The sequence below is a fragment of the Benincasa hispida genome, chromosome 8, assembly GCF_009727055.1.
Source record: "Benincasa hispida cultivar B227 chromosome 8, ASM972705v1, whole genome shotgun sequence".
Lineage (NCBI taxonomy): Eukaryota > Viridiplantae > Streptophyta > Magnoliopsida > Cucurbitales > Cucurbitaceae > Benincasa > Benincasa hispida.
This window is the reverse complement of record NC_052356.1, coordinates 19582721-19600997: the sequence shown is the minus strand read 5'-3', so window position 1 is coordinate 19600997 and position 18277 is coordinate 19582721. Positions and strand designations below refer to the sequence as shown.

Here is an 18277-nt window from a genome sequence, read left to right as displayed (position 1 = left end):
AGATCCACAAGAAAGTTATCGTTTTGTTTTTTTTTTTTTTTTTTTTTGGAGTGAAAGCTAAATCTCTTTGTTGATTTTGCGTTAATCGGCCCAATATCGCCTTCGGCTACCTATTCCCTCCAAATCAAGCCAAAATAAAACTGAACCCACCAATCCTTTCAATCTCTTGTTCTTATTTTCAAATCCCATTGGTTCTATCGATTCTGAAATCACTGGGATTCACCCGCTTCTGAATTTCATTACATACCCTTTGTTTTCTAATCGAAACTTGTAAATGGCGAGGGATAAGCCCACCGCCGGCATCGAAATCAAGGTCCATTCCCGTCATGGGGAACCCGAGGTTCAACCGGTGGCCGCCAGATCACGGCCGTCGGGAACTTCTCCTACCGAATTTGGTCAGTACCGGCCATTTAAGAAGTGGGTTCCATGGCTGGTGCCGGTGTTTGTGGTTGCTAATTCCGTTCTGTTTACAATTTCTATGTACGTTAACGATTGCCCCAAGAACTCTGCCTCTTGTGTTGGTAGGTTCTTGGGTAGGTTCTCATTTCAGCCCCTTAAAGAGAATCCCCTTCTTGGCCCTTCTTCTTCAACGTGAGTTTCTCTTTTCTTGTCATTGGGTTTTTGTTGGTTTAATCTACTGTTTTATTAATGGAGGATTAGTGCTGATAATGAGTGTGGATTATCTGTAAGATAGCATTTGGTATTGTTCTTGTTTCTTTTAGACTTTTTTGTTATGTTCTGATTTTATGAGGATTCTATCTAGTGTTAAAAATGTGTTGTAGAGATGGTTTGAATGTAACTGGAGATGATCATGACTGCATTGAAGTCTATCTTTATTGTCAAAATGAAGTGTGTATCAGAAAATAGTTAGTGTGATGAAGTTTTGGGTTGGTGTAACAAGCTGCACTCATGGGTTTACCCAACAGAAAGGCTTTCTTTGAGAGTGCTAAGTGAAATTTTGTTGACATTTCTGGTGAAGTATTTTAGGATCATGTTGGTTAGTTAATTCATCTGTTATATGATTCATAATTGTAAGAAAAATTATGCACATTGTAGAAGTTATTGTACCTAAGTTTTTCTTTCTCACTTTATTTAATCTCCAAATTTCAGATTAGAAAAGATGGGTGCTCTGGAAGTTGATAAAGTGGTTTATGGGCACCAGCCATGGAGATTGATCTCTTGTTTATGGCTACATGCAGGGGTGTTCCATATACTTGCTAATATGCTGAGTCTTGTTTTCATTGGAATAAGGCTCGAGCAAGAGTTTGGTTTTGGTATGCACGCGGATTTGAAATTTGCCTTTAAAATTCAATGCCTTCTTGAAAATTTTAGTGTTGATTTATTAAAGGTCGCCCATCTCGTAACATTTTGTTTTGGTTTTCTGTTTTTAAAATTCATTTGTATTGACTAACATTTTTCTTTGTTTTCCTATCTGGTAATTGAAACCTTAGCTGAATTTTGAAAACTAAAAGTAGTTTTTCAAATGCTTATTTTTTGTTTTTCAAAACTTACGAGTGAAGTGTCTTTAGCAAGCATTAATCTATGTAGTTTCTATAACCTTAGTTTCAAAAACAGAAAGCCGACAATATAATTGTTATCGAGGCCTAAGCTTTTTGTAATGATCTTTAATCAGCTTTTATAACCTAAGCTTGATTTTCTTATGGAATTTGATTTTATATTTAGCAGACATGTTCGAGACACCAGCAATGTGATTATACTAACTGCATGTTGTGAATTGATCATGAGTTTTTTTATTTCTGTATTACAATTAGAGCTATCCTCTTTTTTTTTTTTTTTTCCTGATAACAGCTTCATATTCTTATTGCAGAACGGTGATAATTATTTTTCTGTATTCTTTTCTTATACATAGTTCGAATTGGAATGCTGTACATTGTATCTGGGTTTGGCGGCAGTTTGATGTCGGCTCTGTTTATCCAGTCGGGTATCTCGGTAGGTGCTTCAGGTGCTCTTTTTGGTCTCTTAGGAGGCATGTTGTCAGAACTCCTTACGAATTGGACAATATATGCAAATAAGGTAAAAGAAGTTCAACATAGAAAAGTCACTTGACTGTCTATGAATTGCCTAGTAACTGACTCAGAATCTGTGATGAAGCTTGCAGCCTTGTTGACTCTCCTCTTCATCATCGTAATCAATTTGGCCGTGGGAGTGCTTCCTCATGTTGATAATTTTGCCCATATTGGAGGATTTATCTCAGGTTTTCTTCTTGGATTCGTGTTTTTGGTACGTCCTCAGTTCGGGTGGGTTAGCCAACGAAATGCACCCCGTGGAAATAATTCGACTTCAAAATCCAAATATAAGCCATACCAATATGTGCTATGGGTTGTATCTCTGGTGTTACTAATTGCTGGGTAAATACTTTTTTTTTTTATTTCATATCATTTGAAGTTTCCTGTTTGAACGGCTGAATTTGTTTACTTGTTTTCTTCAAGTTGATCCCTGCGTTCATATTGAATCATCCAATATCTGTGCTACCATTAGCTGCTGGATCATCGACGTGACTTTACTGACATTTCGGAATCAACAGGTTTGCAGTTGGTTTGGCCTTTCTCTTTAGAGGGGAAAATATGAATGATCGCTGTTCATGGTGCCATTATTTGAGCTGCATTCCCACGTCAAAATGGAGCTGCAACTCGCCGAAATTATCTTGCGAGGTAACTAACTATACTTTTGGTGCCTCAAATGATTTGAGTTAAATCAGTTCAAATCTTAGTTTACTATGACTTTTACACGTCCTCACCAAATGATCTGTAGCCTAAGCTCTCATGTCCAACTTTTTAGGGACAACGACCCTCCAAATATCTTCACAATGATATGATTGATGAAAAGAGAAATGAGAAAGAGCATACAGTTTACGTGAAAAACCCTAGAATAGGGAGAAAAAACCACGATAGAGAATTATTTTTTTTATTATTATTCTAATACACAGAATACAAGGGAGCAGACCAAATAAATAGACAATAGGAAACCCTAGGTGCATAAAAAATTACAAAAACGCCCCTAGGTTAACAAGCTATTTTCAACACTCCCCCTCAAGTTGGGGCGTAAATATCAATAAGGCTCAACTTGCTAACACAATAATTAAAACTTTGGTTGAGCAACCCCTTTGTGAGCACATCTGCAACCCTTTTGTCTAGGCTCGACACAGTTTGCTAAAAAGCAGCTTCGATCGGATGGGCTAGGCTTCGATCGTTGGTCGAAGCTCCGATCTGAAGAGCTAGCTAGCTGTTGAACGACTGCCGACTCTGAATGGCGGCTAGAACCAGTTGGGGCAGCACGGCTTGGAGGTAACGCTCAATAGCTGCTTGAATGGTTACTGTGATATCGACGTTTGACTCCACCGATTTCCACAGAGGCTGCTGAAGAAGACTGTGGTTGATTCTCGTTGATGACGGTTAGGGTTTTGTCCCCTTACTCTGATACCATGATGAAAAAGAGAAACGAGAAAGTACACAGTTTACGTGAAAAACCCTAGAATAGGGAGAAAAAACTACGATAGAGACTTATTTTTTTATTATATTCTGATACACAAAATACAAGGGAACTGATCAAATAAATAGACAATAGGAAACCCTAGGTGCATAAGAAATTACAAAAATGCCCCTAGGTTAACAGGCTATTTTCGACAATGATATTATCCATTTTGGGAATAACCCTTATGACTTTATTTTTTTATTTTACCCAAAAGACCTTATACCATTGTTGATAGTTGTTCTTTCCTATAAACCCATGATCTTCCCCTTATCTAGTCAATGTGTGACTTTGATCATATTTCCAACAATCCCCCCCTCGAACAAAGGACCATCAAGCCTCCTTTTAAATAATCATCTCCCCGGATTACACATGGCACTTCATCTGTCCAAAAGCTTGAACACGAAGTAATCATCCCTCCGAATTGCACTTAAGCACACCACCTATTTGAAAGCTCAACCACAGTTGGATACCACCTTGACTAACATCATCCAAGGCTCTCCACTTCTTTGTTTGACACCCGAGGATTCTACTGACATGGCTCTGATACCATTTGTTAGGGACCATAGCTCTCCAAATATCCCTATAGTATGACATTGTCCACTTTGGGCATAACCCTCATGGATTTGTTTTGGGTTCACCTAAAACGTCTCACCATTGAAGATAATTGTCCTCTTTTATAAATCCATGATCATCCGCTGATCTAGCCAATATGAGAATTTGATCGCATTCGTAACACAACCTAAAGTCAACTTCTGATCTGGCCAAGTCATCTATACATTAGATTAAATATGGATCTCTTTTTTTGAAATTGAGTCAGGGATCAAGCCTCCTATAATCCTATCTCATTTCTCGATAGTTTGAGGTTATATTTTGTAGATGAAATATCAGAGATTCAGAATCCTATTTCTCAACAGACCTGTTTGGGAGACTGTTTTCAAAATAATTTTCCGCTCCTGTTCTTAGAATTGTTTTAAAAAACTATAGTGGTTAATGTTACACTGTATTTAAAACCACAATTTTCAGAATTACTTCTGTTCTTAGACCCCCACAACCCCAAAAAAGAAAAGAATCTCGTCATTTTTATGACTTTGTAACATTTATGCAGACAAGTCAGTTGGGGAATCAGCTGAACATGACATGCCTAAGCAACGGAAGAAGCGGCTCGTATTCGTTAACCAACAGTAGCTCCTTCGAAGCGCAACAGATATGTTCTCAGCTCTGCAGTTGACTTAGGTACGATATAAACTTTATACACAAAAAAATGTGGACTTGATAGAGCTCCTCCTGTCATTGTTCTATTATTAAAGTGTATATCATGTCTTCATACGACAACTAGTCTGTGCCAAGCTCAGATTATGGAAATAATACACAACTTTTCATTCTTATCTCTGAAACCTGAGAGTTCCCTGTATCTTTGTTATTCCAACTTACTTTGCAAACAAAGTTTATGTATCCAAATAAAACATAACAGTGGATTTAAATTGATATACTTATGAAATGTTAGGGTTTAAATTGATATACTTATGTAAGTTCATAGTTTAAATTGATGTATTTATGAGACTTCAATATTTAAATTAATACACTTATTAGTTTGGGTTTAAATTGATACTATCCCTCAGAAGAAATGAAGCAAAAGATACGGGAGTAATTGATATACTTATGAAATTTCAAAGTTTAAATTGATACGTTTGTGAAAGTTAGTTCAAATTGATACAATTATTAATTTGATGTAAATTGAGTTTCAGGGGTTAAATTAAAACAATTATTAATTTGAAGTTTAAATTAATAAATCACAAAGTTCAAGGGTGTAAATTGATATTTACCATAAATTTTAAAACAATTGTTTAGTTGATGGCAAAATTTGGATAGGAAGAGAATATGACATTCTCGAGATATTGTACTTTGGTGTGGTGCTTGCTCACAGTGTACACACAGTCGAAAAAAATGTGAATTTTAGAGTTTTAGAATGGAGAATGAACTTACTTTCCCTGCAACTACAATGATGTATATTCTAAGGATGAATGACCTAGATTATCCCAGGTGTTAGAAATCAAATTTGATTATCAATTGAACATATAGGGCCCGAACATGTGAGTAGCATGTTTCCTCTAGGCATTTCGCTAGGCTCGACCTTAGGGCCTTCGTTGCTTTCCCTCCCCATATCAATTTTAGTCTTAGGGTGTTGTTTTTGGGTTGAATCTTGTCATCTTCTTGATCATGTTACATTTGAATTCATTCTTTGTCGATTATTCCATTTGTCTCAAGTCACAGTGATTTAAATAAATAGATACTGATTTTAGATATAATGTAATTTTTTGAGTTTAGGGATTTAATTGTTACAAACTTAAGAGTACCTGGACTAAATTATTACCAACTAAAGTTGAAGATCAAAATTGTTATTTCTATGAAAGTTTAAGGGTCAAGGGTTTTTTAACCTATCATTTATTTATTATTATTATTGTTATTTTTATTTTTATTGAGAAAGCAACAACAAGCTCAACTAACTACAGAATTACATTAAGAGACACAAGCAACATAAACCATTCAAGTTACGAAATGTGAGGAGAAGAACCATGGTCTTCCAACAAGCAGGTACACCAACACATTGTGACGCGCCACACATGAGAAAATGTGACATACGATGGCTTCTCCACGACAGCGTCTTTCGAACTCCCACTCTCAAGAGCTCTCTTTCCTCACTACACGATCACCCACAAACTCCTACACGATTGCTTAGCCATTACAATTAGACGATCGCCTTCTCAAAACCTATACGATCGTCTATCAAGTGCTACACGATCGCCTAGTGGAAGTAGATGATGAGCGGCACGCTGCGATGGCTTCTCCACGACAGCGTCTTCCGAACTCTCACTCTCGAGAGCTCTCTTTTCCTCACACATGATCGCCCACAAACTCCTACACGATCAACATTAGCTATTACAATTAGAGACGATCGCCTTCTTAAACCTATATGATCGCTTACCTTTTACTATACGATCGTCTATCAAGTGCTACACGATCGCTGAGCTTTTACTACACAATCGCCTAGTGGAAGTACACAATGAGCGGCACGCGCAATGGCCTCTCCACGACAGCGTCTTTCCGAACTCCTACTCTCAGGAGCTCTCTTTCTCACTACACGAATCGCCATAAACTCTCTACACGATCGCTTAAACTAATTACTATTTAGACAATCGCCTTCTCAAAACCTATATGATCGCCTACCTTTTAACTATACGCGATCGTCTACCAAGTGATACACGGATCACTGAGTTTTACTACACGATCGTCTTAGTGAAGTAGACGATGAGCGGCACGCTGCAATGGCTTCTCCAACGATAGCGTCTTCCGAACTCCCACTCTCGAGAGCTCTCTTTCCTCACTACACGATCGCCCACAAACTCCTACACGATCGCTTAGCTATACAATTAGACGATTTCGTCTTCTCAAAACCTATACGATCACCTACCTTTTACTATACGATCGTATACCAAGTGTTACACGATCGTGAACTTTAACTACACGATCGTCTAGTAGAAGTAGACGATGAGCGACACACTGCAAATGGCTTCTCACGACAGCGTCTTTCGAACTCCCACTCTCGAGAGCTCTCTTTCCTCACTACACGATCGCTTAGTTATATACTATTAGATGATCGCCTTCTCAGAACCTATACGATCGCCTATCTTTTACTACACGATCGTATACAAAGTGCTACACGATCGCTGAGTTTTACTACACGATCGCCTAGTTGGAAGTAGACGATGAGCGACATGAAGGAAATTGGATTTCATGATTTCCATGAGCAGAGGAAGAAAGATAATTCCAAATCACAATTCATGAATGAACAATACATTACAGTCGACTTCAAACAAGCGGTTTATATAAATAATACAGAAATTACAGCATGAAAAACTCAAAATGAACAAAAGAGAAAAAAACTGTACGAACAATTTGCAGATGCGTCTCCACGCTCCTTTTGCGATTTGACCGCTCGAACAACTGCAACCTCGAACACTCGATCTACATGATCGCAACACAGCACGAACTTTCGCACTCGTCCTCAGCGATCGCCTCGATCACGAACTCCTCCACATCACCACGAACCAGCCTCCACAGACCTCGACGGTGTCGAGTTGAGTCTAACACCACCAACAAGGCTACCTTGGTATTCTCGGTTTAAGAATCCAGATGGTGGGCTCTGTTCGGGACTTGGGAATGAGGCAGACGAAAGGAGGAAATACCAATCGTGTACACGACTGGGCAAGTGGGAGATGACAGAGACCTATCGTATAGGTCGATGCTCAATCGTTTAGATAAAGCTATGCGAACGTCTAGCAAAGTTATGCGATCGTTCAGCTCATCATTTAGCTCGTTTGTCGCCTACAGACAGTAAACGATCATTTACTTTGGGCAGCGCGATCGTCTAGCAAAACTATGGGATCGTTTTGGTAAAATACTGCACGTCGTTTAGCTCGCCCAACATCGTTTACTAAATCCGTATTTACTTGGCGACTACGTGAGTTTTCTTTTGTGCGAAAGGAGAAATCTCAAAAAACTTTTCAATCAACTTTTTTGAAAATAGGAAAACCATTTTCCTTTTAAACTCACGGTTACCATGAATTTCAATAACCACCCACTCACTGGTTATTAAAGGAAAAGAATTAATTATCCAATAATTAATATTATTATAAATATAAATGATAATCAACTTATCGTACTATATTTATAAACTATAGTTTTAATATTTCATCTCATGAAACATATAAACCATAGTTTTTTTCTATTCCATGGTACTTAATGTAAATCTCATTTACATTAATCCTCCACTAGATGTATCTCATACATTATACCAATTATATCATATATAATCAAAATACCTCTTAAGAGTAGAGTAGTGGCCCCGGAGATCGCTCAGGGCAACTCGAGAGAGAACCTTAGGGCGTAAGAGTAGAGAGCGGGTCGACTCTCGCGAGAGCGAGAATATCTTTAGAGCACGAGTAGAAACAGTATAAATGTCTGGCAGCAAGAAATTACTACCAGGCTCTTTATTATACTTGCATTGTTATTTGTAATTCATCTTCATATCTATTCAATGGTAGTTCTATTTCTACATCTGCTCACTCTCTTAATATGCATGAGTAGCTAAACTAGTTGAATGGGTTTAGAAGAGCTAAGCTAACATGACCTAGGAAGTCATTGCTTGCAATTGTCTTGTTTTATGCTGTGCAAAATACCCTTTAGAGTTACTCGAGACAGAGTCTAAAGAAAGAACCTAATGCCTCGAGAGAGTTAGGTTAGAATCTGGACTCGAAAGAGCAAGTTTAGGCTTGCATAAACAAGAGATAGGGTCTTAGAGATAAGCTCTGTTTGTCAACTTGCATCGTATGCATCCTAGGAATAGGAATGATATTATGTGGTCGCATATTTGTGTGGATGTCATTTTTTCATCGCATAAATAGGAATAGAGGTTTATGTGTAAACCCTGTAGACTTATCGCATATATAGTGCATGCATTCTAGCCTTAGAAGTTGTGGTATTCACACCGAGAGGTGGTTTACTATTGTATGCATGTTGCATGATCGCAAGCATGAACGCATTCTAGGGAATGTTAGCCGAGACCTTTCTCAACCCGTTCACTGCATATTCATCGCATTTCCCATTTACCAACTCTTTTCAAACTCCGCCGCATTTGTTATTTATTTTTAATCAACAATCAACAAAACCAAACACTTTATTTATTTACCCGGTTACCGCAAAGTTTTCATCAAAATTACCAATGCAATCTATTTTCACAAGTCCCTGTGTTTGACCCTGGACTTACCAAGAAACTCAAAGGAATCAACGCATATCATTCATATTTTCACTTCATAAATACAAGCATCAATGGTCTAGGTCTTATACAAACTCTTTGTATAGGACACCCCCGCTCGCACGTCTCCATATGAATAGTCAGGATCTACTACCTGTAGTAGTTTACAACACTTGCAAAGTTTTACAAACCGGGTCGCATCCGTAGTGTCACAAGGATCAGGTATCCTACCTTAATCCTTATACTACAGACCAATTTAGGCTATCACTTAAGGCATGATCTACTTGTATATCACATATACATGCTTAAGTTTACATAAGATAACCAAGGAGCTTTGTTTATTGGATATGAGCAAATACCAGAATTAAATAATACTTATTTTATTCATTAAACAATGTGTATCTTTACAAAACAACGAGACTCCGGGAGAATTAGGACACCAATCCCAACAATCTCTCACTTGTCCTAATGACTCGGGAGACTAATGTGCAATACAATATAAAAATGTACAATATACAATAACCTAGGGCATACCCTCCCACTTGCCCTAGACAAGATGTCGCATGTCCCGCAGACCCAGACTCTCCAGGTGACCCTCGAACACTTTAGCCGTGAGGGCCTTTGTAAAAGGATCAGCAACGTTGTCCTCCAATGCGATCTTTGTGACTGATGATGGGAAATTAGATGTAAATTACTCAACAACTAAAATTCCGTGGACGCAATATGCGATGCATGTCCTTAATGTATGCGTTGATTATCATGTGTCGATGGTCATGCATTGGAATGACTATGCGTTAACAAATATATGCGATGATCATGCGTCCTGTCACAAGTTTTCTTACGCTCACGCCAAGTATAACGCGAACGCAAGTTTCTCGGGTGATATGAGGTCGAACACAGGGACTTGTAGCAAGATGTATGCGGTAATATGCATGCGGCGGTTGAATAAAAGAATGTTGGAGAGGTTGTTGAGCTAACACTACTCCTACTCCTAGCTAACAGACAACGCAATAAGAGTATGAAAGAGAGGTAGATACACGACAACTCTTGACATTAAACAAATGAATGGGAAAATAGATAAAATATGGATATGCCTTCATTGCAACCCTTAAGAGTGACCGCAAGGGCAACCTTAGTCAACGCAAGCCATGCGATCATGCTACACACACTTGAGCCTAACTCTAGGACGTATGCGATGTATATGCGAAAGTTCCAAGAAGCCTATGTGATGACATGCAAAAATGCATGTCATCTTAGGCCTTTCACTTAGAATTATGAAGGTTGTTAGGCATAATATACGGCAATTATGCTAGGAATTCACGAGAAAATGAGCTTGCGTCGATCAACATTAAAGAATCTTGACTAACCTGTTATTATGCTCTATTATGCGTTCAATGTTCTATTTTTGTAGCTAATACAGGAAGTGGATGCAAACGCGGAAACCAGACCATCGCATAGACGACCACATGCGGAGAAACTCTCCATCGCAAAGGCGAACATCGATCAACGCATGGATGTTGCGGTAATCAGCCGTATGTGTCCATCGCATGGGAGTTGCACTCGTCAAGCGATTGCGGTCATCGTGTAGAGTTGCGGTATTAAGTGAATGCGGTCACTAAATGATTGCGGCTACGCGATAACACATACTAATGGGATCAACGCAAGACGATCGCGTTACCCAGACAAATGCGTGAGAAGACGCCTGAGAGTTCTTCACCTCCGTCATCCATTCTGAGTGACGACCAGAGCCTTCGACCGGAGCTAGATCTCGGGAGAGTCAACTCTACCGCCCATCCATGGCACTACCAGCAGCCTTGACGCACATCTGTTGGAAGCAAGTCTTTGCTTCCATCCGGTCATTTCATTTTCCTTTCTTTTCTTATATTGTATTGTATGACATTTCGTGATTAAGGAATTAATACAATTTGTTTTCAATGCATTTCTCTATTTCCTTCGACTCCATCTCCATCTTCTTTGCTTAACATTTTTACTTTCATTGCAACACTTAGTGAGATTGCTTGGGTATCGCATACTAGTCATGTGGATTAGGGATATGAAGCATGTAGCAACCCACCAAGAGGTGTGCGTTGCGTGAGTGTGGAGTAACCTTATTTGCTTAGTGTGAAGCTGCGGCAACGTCTGTCTATAGGCTAATACAATATTTGTCTATGAGTAAAGCCAGTAACAACCAACTGTCCGAGAGGGTAAGTGGTTGGTCGCATTAAGCAATGTATGCATTGTTTACTAGAGATAGGAACAATCTTAGGTCAACCAAGTTCATGCGGTTACCTTGTCCTATGAGCGCATCATTCATAATTTAGGCATACTTAGGAGAGTAGTCTAAAACCCAAATCTAAGACTCGAGAGAGCGGATTAGAACGCATAGGCAAGAACGGTGAACTTAGAGATAAGCTTCGTTTGCTAACCTGCATCATATGCACCCTAGGAATATGTATGATATTATGTGGTCGCCTTATTTGTGTGTGTGTCACTTTGTCATCGCATAAATAAGAATAGAGGCTTATGTGTAGGCCCATAGACTTATCGCATATATCGCATGCATTCTAGCATTAGAAGCTGTAGCATTTGCACCGAGAGGTGGTTTACTATTGTATGTGTGTTGCATGATCACATGGCTTGCGTTGACTAAGGTTTCCCTTGCGGTCACTCTTAAGGGTTGCAATGAAATCATCTCCACATTTTATCTATTTTTCCATTCATTTATTTCATGTCAAGAGTTGTCTTGTCTCTACCTCCCATGCATATTCCCATTGCGTTGTCTATTACTTAGGAGTATGAGTAGGGTTAACTTAGTAACCTCCCTTCCATTCTTTTATTCAAACCGCCACATGCACATTACCGCATGCACATTACTGCATTCATTTTGCTACAAGTCCCTATGTTCGACCTCGGATCACCCGAGAAACTTGGCGTGAACGCAAGAAAACTTGTGACAGGACGCATGGTCATCGCATACATTTGTTAACGCATTATTATTCCAATACATGACCATCGACGCATGATTATCAACACATACCTTAAGAACATGCATCGCATATTTCGTCCAAAGGATTTTAGTTGTCGAATATTTGACGTCTAATTTCCCATCATTAAACTTTCGGCGCTGTTGCCGGGGGCTTGGCAGTTAATTGTTTGTTGAGATTTGTCTCTACAGGAAAACTTTTTATCTTAGGAGTATTGCAGCTTGTGTGACCAGGTTGCAAACAATATTGAAGTGTAGGTGATGCGCTGAAAGCCATATTGACCCCAAGGTAGAAGGGCAATCAGTCGAAAAAGAGCTTAAGGTAATTCTAAGCACATGGTGGCCAACATGCGCCCAACAATTGCCGGAAGTTCCAATGGTCAAGGCAACTTGACCCGAGCAGTTGAGAGTCATCTCCTGCATAGAAAACTCCTTGCGGTGACAACACTCCTATTTTTCCAGGGACGTCTTCTACTCTATCTTTAACTTGTTTTCTTAGTATAGGTTATTTTTATTTTCATTGTTATTTTGGATATATGGCTGCTTCCTTAGTTGTGGTGCGATTGTTCCTTGTAGATGCAACAATAAATCTCCTCGGTTCGCAGAACAACGGAAGAATTCCTTCATTATTCAACGCATGGCTTCAGTCGCGTGAATTCCACGCATGATCGCATGCGTTGTTCCGCCTAAGGTTTTTTTCTGTTATCTTGTATGCCTTATCCTTTTGAAATTCTCTTTTTCCCGATTGCGTTGCTTTGCGGTGTTTCTATGATGGTACGTATAATTCACCGCATCTTCTAACTAATCAACGCAAGGCGTTCTTTACTTTTATTAGCTTCTTCAAATTTTTAAAGTCTTAAGTTTTATTTTATGCAAACCTTTGTTCAAACATTTATTACCGCATTCTTGTAATTTTGTTTTTAGTTTTGCAGTGAGAACGCTACCAATCTCTAAGTTTGGGGGTGGCAGTGGTTTAGGAGAATTGCGTTCATTGCATTGCGATCATTTGAAAAAAAAAAAATGAAGCGAGTTTTTTAGAATAATAACTCCACTATCAACGTAATGGGGAAACCCATGTTGATAAGAGTTAAGTTGTGAAAGGCACTTACTCGAAGTTAGATGTCCGCATGACACACGTGGGGCAACAAGCTCCCAGACGTTATTGAAGTACATAGACTCCATTTCCTGGTTCATGGCCTTAACCCATTCATCTTTGTCAACATCCTCCATTACTTTTTTAAAAACTACGGATCCTCGACCCCATCATTCGTAATGATGTTTTAGGCTTCAGTCAAACCCATGTAGCGATCTGGTGGGTTCATAACCCTCCCACTACGTCAAGGCAGTCTCAACTCTTGAGCTAGTTAACTAGACGTCCCAACCTCAACAACTCTTGTTGATCTATCGGTATGTTCAACAACTCTTGTTGAACCCTCAGCAGTCTCAGTCTCACTTGAGATCTCACATAAAACGAGCTTACTTCGTGGCTTATGATCCCTCATGTGGTTTTCTTCTAAGAAGATAACATTTGTGGAAACAAACACTTTGTTCTCACTTGGGTCATAGAAGTATCCACCTCTCATTTCCTTGGGGTAGCCTATAAAGAGGTAAACCTTTGAACGCAGTTCTAACTTCTTTGGGTTAGTCGCTAGCACATGTGTCGGACAGCCCCAAATCCTGAAGTGGCATAAACTACCTTTATGGCCTCTCCATAACTCAAAAGGTGTTTTAGAAACACTTTTCGAGAGAACATTGTTCAGGATATAACATGCAGTCTGCACCACATAACCCCAAAACAAGTCTAAAAGATGAGCATAACTCATCATAGACCGAACCATGTCCAACAAGGTTCTATTTCTCCTTTCTGATACACCATTTTGCTAAGGTATACCAAAGCCGAGAGTTGGGATGCAATCCCATGTTCTATCATATAGTTCTGGAATTGGAGGTCCATATACTCTCCATCACGATCAGATCGTAGTGTTTTTATCTTCTTACCTAACAAGTTTCCAACTTCAGTCTTATACTCCTTGAACTTGTCAAGGGCTTCAAACTTACGTTGCATTAGGAAGAGATACCCAAACCTTGAATAATCATCTATGAAAGAGATGAAATATTCATACCCACCTCAAGCTCTAACATTCATCGGACTACAGAGGTCTGAATGTACAAGCTCCAAGGCTTCCTTGGCTCTGTAATATTTTCTAATAAAAGGTCTCTTGATCATCTTGCCTTCGAGACATGATTCACATACCGGAAAGGAGTTTTCTTCTAAACTCTTTAGAAGTCCACTTTGCACCAACTTCTCAATCCTATTAAGGTTGATGTGACCTAACCTAAGATGCCAAAGATGGGCATTTTCTTTTGGAGAAACCTTTGGTCTTTTAGCTGTTGTTGTCGTACTGAACATTTCAGTGTTAAACAAGGCTTTTATGACTAACGGCCTTAGTACATATAAGTTATTTTCCATTGAACCATAACCAATCTCCATTCCATTCTTGAAAGTAAATACTCTATTCTTAGAAAAGGAGACGGTATAGCCTTGTTCAATGAGACAAGAAATCGAGAATAAGTTTGTCATAATATGAGGAACTACAAAAACATTATCCAGTAATAGATAACGTTTCTTATCAACAAATAACTTCAGCTTTCCTACAGCAATAGCTGAAACAACCTCACCAGTTCCGACTCAAAGAGTCATCTCTCCATGTGGCAACGTTTCCCAGGAACTGAATCCTCAGTAAGAGAAACTGACATGATTGGTAGCACCTGAATTGAATATCCGGGCAGAATCATCATTCTCTACCAGACATGTCTCCAAGACCAATAAATCATATTTACTGTCTTGTCTCCTCTTTTGGAGAGTAGTCAGATTGAGGTTGTTTGCACGAAATTCGTTTCACACGATTCTTTCCACTGTAAATAACAAGTCATTTTTAAAAGCTTTAGACAGAAATACTAACGAGTTGCTGGAAAAAAACACATCGACCTACGTTAGGTTTTAAGCAAATACCCGTTGTAAAACAAAACAACATCCAATAAGGTTTTAGCAAAACTAACATGAACCCCGTGTGGCATCTAGTTTCGTAATGATGCTTCAAAGGTTTAGGACAAAAGTCGTCAAAGGGAGGTCAGTTATCCCTCCCTCTGAATTGAGAAGTTCTCAACTAGTCATTAATACCAAAACAACTCTTGCTCCTATAACGACTAGTCATCATTGATTTGGCCAAGAGATCATTAACTTACTTAACAATCTCTCGTAAGTGTGATCCGCCATTTTAAGCCCTAGAGGTTCGTCCCAAAAGGTCAATCCGAAGGGAAAAAATCTAATTGGGGCAAAACCTAAAGCGACCCTATCCATTTCTGGAGTTCACCTTGATATTGACCAACTGCACAAAACCCATCCGAAGGGGGACACTCTAAAGGCGATACGAAGGCGTACAGAATGATCTCACGGTGTGGACCAATGACAAAAACCATAGGACGTGTTGACACACACCCTTCACCCACATACTATAAACACTCTCCCCATTCACCTTGATATTGACTCATGCAAACACCATCCGAAGGGGAATGCATCCTGAGCACCACGAGGCCAAACATGAATCTCACGGTGTGAACATACAGGGAGAAGCGTAAGTGGATTCATAGACATATCTGATACGCCTCTTCCTCCCACTGAGTATTTTATAACCTAGGGTTTAGCTTACTTAAAAAAACACGGCTAAGGATTTTAACTAAGTGACTTTTAGGTTTTCCCAAGTGTAACTTTTACCTTGGATAGTGAAACAACTTTTGATCATCATCCGATACTCTTTAACGGAATCTTTGACCAAATCATCGCATGCTTGTTGAAAATCTATTATTCAGCCTTAGACAAAAGGTCCTTTATAGATAAGTTTACAACAAATTCAATCTTTTATTCAACCAATTTAATCCTATTAAACCAATTTTAAAAGATTAATCTAGGTTACTAAACTATTTGAACTTAGGTCTATCTCAATCCAATTTTAAAACCCTTTTAAAAACTTGAGTTCACCCTAAGTCCACATGAACTCTGAATTATCAATTTTAGGTCTAATTTCCTTTATAATACTTATAAACGGAAACAACCAGCACAATGCGAAGCTAACACATGCAAGACATTCATAACGCTTATAAACAGCCTAAGTGTCATGCTCAATGCATTGTCCATTCATTTCTACTTCTTTTATATAACACTTATACAAAACAGCAATGAAACAAGCAAAACATGCCTCCATTCACTCTTAGACTATAACATTTATAATAAAAGGATGATGCATGATAATGCTCAAAGCATGCAAAATATAACTCTTATATTGCCTGATGCATGCGCATGCTTTCAAGTAATTTCTTCATGCAATATTATAACATTTATAATACATGGTGCATGAATAATTGCACAACCTAAGGTGGGTTTTAACTATATGACAAACACTTTGACATATAAGCACCATTCATCACATGTATAAGCAATAAAAGTTGATGAACCAGGTGAAATTGTCTTAAAAACACAAAAGGAAAGCTGACTATTACAACGACAAGGAGTCTTCGGTTCAAACAGGCGAACCAAATCTTAAACCGCTCGGGCAAAGCATCGCTTCTCCAACCAACCATCGTGTACTAAGCACCCCGCGATCATCTACACGATAAAACAAAATCTTTACTCTATCGCTTACCAGCGCTCTCAGAGTTAAACGATCGTTTAGCATTTACTATATGATCGTCTAGAAAAATCCAAACGATCTAGTTATTACTACACGATCGTGTACCTTTACTAAGCGATGAAGCCTGAAGTACACGATTGCTTAGCGCGCTCTGCAAAATGCTCGCCTTCCGTGATCGTCTAAACGACTACGATGTCGCGAAGCACCATTGCCTAAGCGATCACATAGGTTAGTAACAAAGCGATGAAGCTTGCTAACTACACGATCGTCTAGCGTGCGCCTTCTACTAAACGACGAGCATCGCATGCTCCCACTACGATCATCTACCTCCAGTACCTACGCGATCGTGCAACCAATGCCACACGATATGGTAAACGATTTACTTCATCGCTTAGAAGTAGTTAAACAATCGATTAGAAAATACTACACGATCGTTTAGAAAAATCTAAGTGATCGCTTAGTTAAATCCCAACATCGTTTATCTGAGGCTACACGATCCGACCAACGTTTGGTCTTCTTCTTCGTTGAAAACTGCATCGCCATGCTCCGAAGCTTCATCATGAACGACTCAATGAACTCAAAACTTTTGAATTACAGACTCGATTGTGATGTTAATTTCGCCAAAAAAAAAACATAGAGGCCCTTACAATTAACACTTTGTAATACCGAAAGCTTTAACAAAAAGGTAATTTAAACCCGAAATGTTCATCAACGTAACCACAGATACAGAAAACGGTTAACCACAAATGCAGAATCCCAACACGGCACGTTGTGATTGCTTAGTATTAGCCTCTTACGCCGCATTTAAAAAAAATTAAATCAGTCACGTGCGCGTCAGAGTGATTTGAACCCTCGACCTCCTTTAAAACGAATCTAAATCTCTGTAGCGTGTCAGCGCCTCGTCCCGTCCCATCCATTTAATTTTCCCAACGTCGAACACTCGTGGGTCAAGTTTTCAAAACTTGACCTTTAACCTTATAACCCCCCTCCTCTCCTTTCATTTTCTCACATTTTCTCACTGCCTTCATTCTCTCATTCTCAATGCCTTCAGCCTTCGGTCTCTCATTCTGCCTTTTTCGAACTAATTAAAACTCTTACAAATTTGCTTCTGCCTTCTTCATTTCTTCATTGGCAAATCTTCTTCTTCTCCCACATTCGTCCATTAAATTGTGAGGTTTGTACCTTTACTATACAAAATTTCTTTTTTTTTTTTTAATAACCATAAATTTTGTTCCTATTCTCATACTATTATATTTTTTTTATAGTTTTTGTTGCTGTTTGGGAAACAAAGAACAAAAAAGG

General features: G+C 38.9%; 1 protein-coding gene across 1 annotated transcript; it reads left to right on the top strand.

Annotated features, from left to right (window-relative positions):
• LOC120083764 (RHOMBOID-like protein 1) lies at nucleotides 1–5010 on the top strand. The gene is made up of 6 exons (XM_039039625.1): nucleotides 1–591; nucleotides 1111–1274; nucleotides 1871–2034; nucleotides 2113–2369; nucleotides 2546–2672; nucleotides 4598–5010. Exons 1-6 carry the CDS (start codon nucleotides 275–277, stop codon nucleotides 4718–4720), a joined length of 1152 nt encoding a protein of 383 aa, XP_038895553.1. The 5' UTR covers nucleotides 1–274; the 3' UTR covers nucleotides 4721–5010.
• Nucleotides 5011–18277: the final 13267 nt, after the last annotated feature.

What these genes read in the sequence shown, in the direction of transcription:
- LOC120083764 (XM_039039625.1), top strand. Translation starts at nt 275, where the DNA reads ATGGCGAGGGATAAGCCCACCGCCGGCATCGAAATCAAGGTCCATTCC. An exon ending in CTTGGCCCTTCTTCTTCAAC is followed by an intron (nt 592 to 1,110) that starts GTGAGTTTCTCT and finishes TCCAAATTTCAG; the next exon opens with ATTAGAAAAGATGGGTGCTC. An exon ending in CTGGTGTTACTAATTGCTGG is followed by an intron (nt 2,370 to 2,545) that starts GTAAATACTTTT and finishes CGGAATCAACAG; the next exon opens with GTTTGCAGTTGGTTTGGCCT.